Source organism: Portunus trituberculatus, chromosome 35, assembly GCF_017591435.1.
Source record: "Portunus trituberculatus isolate SZX2019 chromosome 35, ASM1759143v1, whole genome shotgun sequence".
Lineage (NCBI taxonomy): Eukaryota > Metazoa > Arthropoda > Malacostraca > Decapoda > Portunidae > Portunus > Portunus trituberculatus.
In genome coordinates, this window is record NC_059289.1 from 11,099,621 (window position 1) to 11,106,604 (window position 6,984).

The 6,984-nt window shown below is 38.2% G+C and overlaps 1 protein-coding gene across 1 annotated transcript; it reads right to left on the minus strand.

Moving 5' to 3' along the window:
- Nucleotides 1–313: 313 nt before the first annotated feature.
- Nucleotides 314–6,982, minus strand: LOC123512954 (U8 snoRNA-decapping enzyme-like). Its single transcript, XM_045269685.1, has 6 exons — nucleotides 6,769–6,982; nucleotides 4,688–4,843; nucleotides 4,219–4,374; nucleotides 2,256–2,366; nucleotides 1,718–1,916; nucleotides 314–1,487 (listed from the first exon to the last, which is right to left on the minus strand). Coding segments are annotated over exons 1-6 (675 nt in total). The 5' UTR covers nucleotides 6,820–6,982; the 3' UTR covers nucleotides 314–1,485.
- Nucleotides 6,983–6,984: the final 2 nt, after the last annotated feature.

The window sequence follows — 6,984 nt, forward strand, 5'->3', positions numbered from 1 at the left end:
TCTATTACTATTTCACATTTTTTCAGCAAATTTTACTTTGGTGTTTGGTTGGATATGGTTGACACAGCTCTTAAAAGGCTACAGGATAGCATCTCACAATGAAGTTTTTGCAGATTGAAATAATGAACATGTTTCAAATTGTTCTTTACACAATAGATTTTAAGGAAGTACATTGTTCATTCAACAAGAAAAGGAACTTTGGGATCATCATAATGTTATAAAGCCAACCATGGGAAATGCAGCTGAAGCAATGTAGGACAAGATACAAACAAAAGCCTCTTCATGGGGAAATGAGTGGATTTAAAAAACTATGGGAAGAAAGAAAAATTGTGATTATTTGTTGCCAGAAACAATACAGAATCACAAAAAAATATATACAACCTATTATAATCTATGCATATAAACAGCACATTGGATTGTGAGGATAATCTGTTTCAGATAGACTCAAATTAAAAACAACAAACAACAATTCAAATATTTCCATCATTGTCTAAACTAAAATCTATTTTTTAGCACCTTCTTTTCAAGGTTTCTTCATAATGCAGACCATAGTTTTTGCACTGTAGTCACAACATTGCAATGACAGTCATAAGATAATGTAGGAAACCACAATACATGCAGAGAAGCCAGAGACACATGTAGAGTGGGATAGTCTGTAACTAAGGATGACAGAAAAGGAAAATTAACTCTGAAGTAGTACAAAAGGAAACAAAAGCTGGAGAGGATTGACTGACTGACATGTAGGAACCTGAGGAAGCTAGTTGGTGGTTAAGGCAAGAATAAGTGCAATGGTGGCCAACTGCAAGAGAAGAGAGGAACAGGAACAGAGATGTATGTTATGAGGGGGAGTGTTGACCACTGAGGACCTGAGTGTGGAATGTGACAGGTGAGGATGAGGGAAGCCAGCTTGTGACACCAGTAATAGTCATTGTTAGGAGAAAAATGTCAAAGAAGGTTAAAAGAGAACAGAGGGATTATCACAGTACATACAGTAACTATTCAACACAGAACACATTTCTTACAGGTGATGGTATTCTGTATTTGAATGGTTGCTGGTTACTGTTTACTGGCATCAAGCTTGGCTGGAATGCAGAGGAGTCTAATTGTTGGGACCACTCAATTGTCAGACTGACAGGATAGTCTTGCCTTGAGCCCACATTCTGTCCTCATTATGTCCTCACTTCACAAAACCCTTTGGTTGTCTGGTCACCTCTTAAAACAGTTGAACAATCTTTGGCACTCAACACAAATTGGATCTGGACGTGAGGAGCTCTGGTGTGTGGAGGAAGCTGGTGTAAACACTGTTCGTTTGTTTGAGGCACTGAGGCTTCTTCGCTCAAGCTAACATTGAGCATCAGTAACTGTTGCTGCTGATTAAAGCAAGTCACAAATCTATTAACTAGGACTTTTGTGGTCACTATCACTTCAAGGTGTTTCTTAGTAGCCCTCCAAGTCTGTTGTGCTGTAGAACACTAGCAATGGCCATCCTGTTGGAATTTTTAATGAAAGTGACAGAATGTATCTTTTTGAAACAGCACATAAACAGAAGGGTTATATGACAGTTTGAAAGCCTTTGATAAATACTTTATGAAATAAAAAATGTTAGATTCTAAATTATGTTTTAAGAATAATTTCATATTAGCAACAAAATAAAATTACGGACTTATCTAGTATATATTAACAACAATATTGAGAACTTATAATACAATGCATTTACATCGTGTGAGTCTGTGTTGATCAGCTTGGCTGTGAAGGATTGCTAGCTTGACCTCCTCCTCTGAGAGCAGCTTGACATGGTAGAGGGAAAGCAGCAATTGTTCCTTGGCAATGCTCGTGAACTTGTTGTTAAGGAACGCTGGCAACCCACTGTACATGTTGTGCATGGTGTACAGAGGCACACGCACACTGCCCATCACCTGCAACACAACACATCGCAATACTTATTTCTTGCAGTACAAATGACTTAGACTTAGAGAATGTGTGTGCAATTAGCTAGCTGTGGTTTACAGGAGGGGAGTAATCTCACAGTATCCCATCTCTATATCCATTATCCTGTTTCTTCTTAAAAACATGGACAGTTTTGGCTTTCACAACTTCCTTACTAAACTTATTCCATTAATTCACACTTCTACAATTCTCTTTCTTCAACTTCACACTGTGTCACCTTGTACTCCATGTATCTATAGTTAAAAGGCCTTCTCTTAGTCCACATTCTGCATACCATTTACATCATTATTACAAATGGAGTCACTCACCTCCTTCCCGTATTCAGAGCACTGTGGACAAGCTTTTTCAAGGTCACAGAACTGCCCAAGTGTCAACTGCTTGATGAAGAAATGCAGCACCAAGTTGTGGGGAGAATCCACCTGTAACATCCCAACCACTCAGTACATCACATGCCACTCTCATTCACAATTAATGTTTGAACTACATAACATGCAACTGAATTGTAAGAATGCTGCAAAGGGAAAACTTACTAGTCTTAGCCATGGAACCAAGTACTTGTGGTTCAGGATACAAAATAATGGTTTTAAAAAGCAACAATTAAGAAATACAAACCTTCCTAAAATGTATCTGTTCATCAACGAAGTACTCCTTTTAAGTTTCCTATGAAAGATACTATATATGGCATTCATGAATACTGACTGTAATGAATGCATTAAATAAGTCTCTTGAAATGGTATTGAATGACAGAATCTGGTAACACTGACAACAAAGAGTGGTCAGCTGATGTGAATAAGGCTGGATGATAATAGTAGTAGTAGTAGTAGTAGTAGTAGTAGTAGTAGTAGTAGTAGTAGTAGTAGTAGTAGTAGTAGTAGTAGTAGTAGTAGTAGTAGTAGTAGTAGTAGTAGTAGTAGTAGTAGTAGTAGTATAGTTGAATGCCACATGCAGTTAGAAACATGAAAATCTTGAAATGTTACAAATGAGATTGGTAAGATGATTAATTTTCGGAGGCCAGCATACAACTAGTTTTATGTATAGGATACAAAAACAGAAACAAACTGAGGGGGATAGAGAAGCAGCAAGGTCAAGATCAACTTTTACATTAACAAGAGGAAAAAGTAGAGTATCACTGAAAATCAAAGCTCTTACAAAGCACATGTACAAGAAGGGAGGAGGCACACAGTTGGCGAGTGGAAAAAAAAAAAAAAAAATCTAGCTATGAAAATAACAGACAAAGAACATATAAACAGTACAGCACAGCAATGGACTGTGATATCAAATACTCAAATACATAAGAGGTTAAGTTAGATGAAATACAAATCCTTCAGCCCACCTTATTCTGAAGAGATCTATGTGTAGCCTCCTCCACTTAATGAAAGGCATTTTCAATAAATGGACAGAAAAGATATCTTTTTAAATCCATCACCTGGGGCATAAAGATACAAGGATAACATAGAATGGCCAACACTCCAACTCCAAGGAGAATTACTACTAAGTATCAGCTCATACAAAACTTCTAGATAATTTTGACCTCTGACATTTTCCAGGTGATCCAAGCAAGTTTTGGTGTAGCATTGGTCCACCTCAACTAATTCATACTTCATTACTTCACCTTCACTTGACACACCAATCTTGTTGCTCAAACCTTCATTACTTCCTATTTCTTCACTATTCTTCAAATTTCTAAATACTTTCAACATTTCCTCCTTTTTCCCTTTCTCTTGTCAATGTATCTTTCCATCACCACCTCCTATGCCATGTCACAACTGTTACTCTTATTAAATATTCTAAATATTTCCATTTACTTTTCCTCACCACTTCTCCTTTAACATCTGCATCTTCTAACACAGTCTCTATCCTTAGATTCATTCTAATAAAGGCATTTACCATCATCTAGATTAATAACTTTAGTAGGTATACTACATTTTTGTGTATGCATTATACATGAACAGTAATGGATGCAAACTTTATATAGTACTAACTAACAAAAGTGCCTCTTGTAAGACCCAGATACTGAAAATTTGTGTCCTCTATTACTATAATAGTGTGATTCCCATTTGTCCACTTGGGTGATACACTTCTCACATGAATATCAACCATTACAGTGGTGTGGCCTCAGCACTGCAGCGGTGTGCCTTGAAGCTAAGTGCCACTGTTGTGATATCACTCTAGTGGTGTGACATAGACTAGTCAGACCTGATTACTGTTACCTGATTCAAGGCATGTGTTGTAGTGGTGTGATGCTCAGTATAACAGCAGTATGGTATTGACCTGTGTGTTGTAGTAGTCATTCCAGGTGACCGGGGCAACTGTTGGATTCCAGGCAATCTCCTCCATGAGCTCACGGTTGAGGCCTTCCACCACATCCTCTCCTTCACTTATCAGACCACCAGGGAAGCCAAACGTCCCATCAAATCTCAGCTGCATCTGTAATAAAATCTAAGTGAGCAGAGTCACCTTGGCTAAAAGTTACACTGAGGTATGTGTATGTTGTTTCAGGCAGAAAGGAAACTTCTGTGGATCAGTTCTAAAGTAGAAGGAGGAAGAGATGTGTAACTATTAGACCTTATAGGCAGTGTGCCAATGGTGGATTGTGTTAGATGATCATTAGATGAGAGAATGGAGATCAAAGAGTTTAGGGAGGTAAAAGACAGTAGTATCAGGGACAGAGTTATGTAAACATGGTAAAATGTGACACTCAGTGGGGCATTTTTAAACTTTTGACTTTTTATTGCTATACCATGACTGCTCCACGCAGCCGGCCAAACATTGACCAGCCTTCCAGTCGCGCCCACAGGCACACATGTGCTGCACGCCTGTAGTTTTTAATCTTCTTGGCTTCAGCATACGATGTAAGATGCTTCTTGATGGTGTAAGAATGCAACCATGCTGGGATCTGAGGAAGAGTGTTTCATCAATGCAATTCCTTCTACAGTTCTGTTTATTGACAGCTTAGCTGTACTTCCTTCATCATGATGTACACACAAGTAAAGAAAAATAACAATCGTTTTAAAGAGTAAATTCCTTGTTTGTGTGGACTCCTCAGCAGCTCGGCACAATGATGTAACTCATAAATCCATTAGTTTCTTTCTCTCAAAGGTCATAATAAGCAGCATCGCCTATGGAGAGAGAGAGAGAGAGAGAGAGAGAGAGAGAGAGAGAGAGAGAGAGAGAGAGAGAGAGAGAGAGAGAGAGAGAGAGAGAGAGAGAGAGAGAGAATAAATAAATAAATATATATATATATATATATATATATATATATATATATATATATATATATATATATATATATATATATATATATATATATATATATATATATATATATATATATATATATATATATATATATATATATATATATATATATATATATATATATATATATATATATATATATATATATATATATATATATATATATATATATATATATATATATATATATATATATATATAAACTGTAAATCTTTAAAACAGGACCTCCTCTCTAATCCGTGCAATAATAACACAAAATGATGAGTAGTTAATGGAGAAGACGTACCTCGTGGTCTTGTTTAGGGGTCACACACGGTTATGTCACATTGCCTCACTGAAATTAGAGACGTCACTCGGAGTCTCAGTCCAAATAGTAAACATTGCTATTGTCTATTGTATATATCTGGGGTTTGTGGGTAACAGGAAGTGACTGTCTGTTGTTCACATCCTGGGTTTGTGGGTAACTGCTGAATAGGATTCTTATTGTGTCTATAGTTCTTTTGTCCAATGATGTGCCACCACCTCTTAACACCACAAGCTGCGCCAATGGGAATTTGCTATATGTATTCGTAGGCGGGGCACAGCTGGGCAGACAAGTGCACAGAGATCTGTGTGCGCAGTTGAGCCATGGCCACCAGTGACATTAGTTGTAAAGGTTGCGAATTTGATTACTGAGAAATCATCACTCCTGCGATGCAAGTCAGTGTACAATCGAGAAGAGGACCAGCCAGGACCTTCATCCTTTCGTTAAGGTATTGTGAGGAGGGGTATTGGTAGAGGTAGGGCATATTGTGTGAAGCTATAAGAGAACCGGTGTGGGGGTAGGGAAGCTGCCCCAAAGCAAGGATATGGTAGGTTAGATTTATGTTAGAGTTAGGTTAGTGTTGCGTTGGGGGGGGTCCGGGGCAGCAGCCCCAGCTAGGTCAGGTTAGGTTTATGTTAGGGTTAGGTTAGTGTTGCATGGTGGGGTCCAGGGGGGCGCAGCCCCCACGGCTAGGTTGGGTTATGTTAGGTTAGGTTTATGTTAGGGTTGGGTTAGTGTTGTATTGTGGGCTCCGGGGGGCACAACCCCCCAGTTAAGTTAGGTTACGTTAGGTTAGGTTTTTGTCCTTAGATTTTTTTTTGGATCGCCATATCTCACCTCTTTTGGCTCCCCCCCAAAACCCCCGATTCCCCACGTGCCCCCAAACTTGTTGGGGGGAAGGGGGGTAATAGAAAAGAATATGTAAGGAGTTGCTGTTTTATAGATTTACCATATATATATATATATATATATATATATATATATATATATATATATATATATATATATATTCAATTAAACTCAAAAGTACTGGACTATCCTTCCCATATGCTACTTACTGCGCGTGTTTTACATAATACTGATACCACCTCCTCTTTGAATAAACAACCATTCTATCTTTTTTTATATGATTAGATGGGTTGAGGCTTTGTTAAAATTAAAAGGCACTTTGCATATAAATAACCAAACAAACAGACACATAGTGTGAAAGACAAACAGAGACAGGAAGCTAGTTCCTTCAGCAAGCGGCAACACCTCACCTCAGGAATAGACAAGTCGCTCGGGGATGAATCCACACACTCCATAGCCATGTTGACCGGCAGTCTGGCTTGACGACACACTACAATCTCCAACTCTTCATCTTACAGTCTGAGACACGCCACGTCCGTGACCTGGCAATAGTACTAACACTACCCACTGATCGGTGTTGTGTCAACTGTGATCTAAACGTTTGTTTAGTTTTACTGGATCTTGAT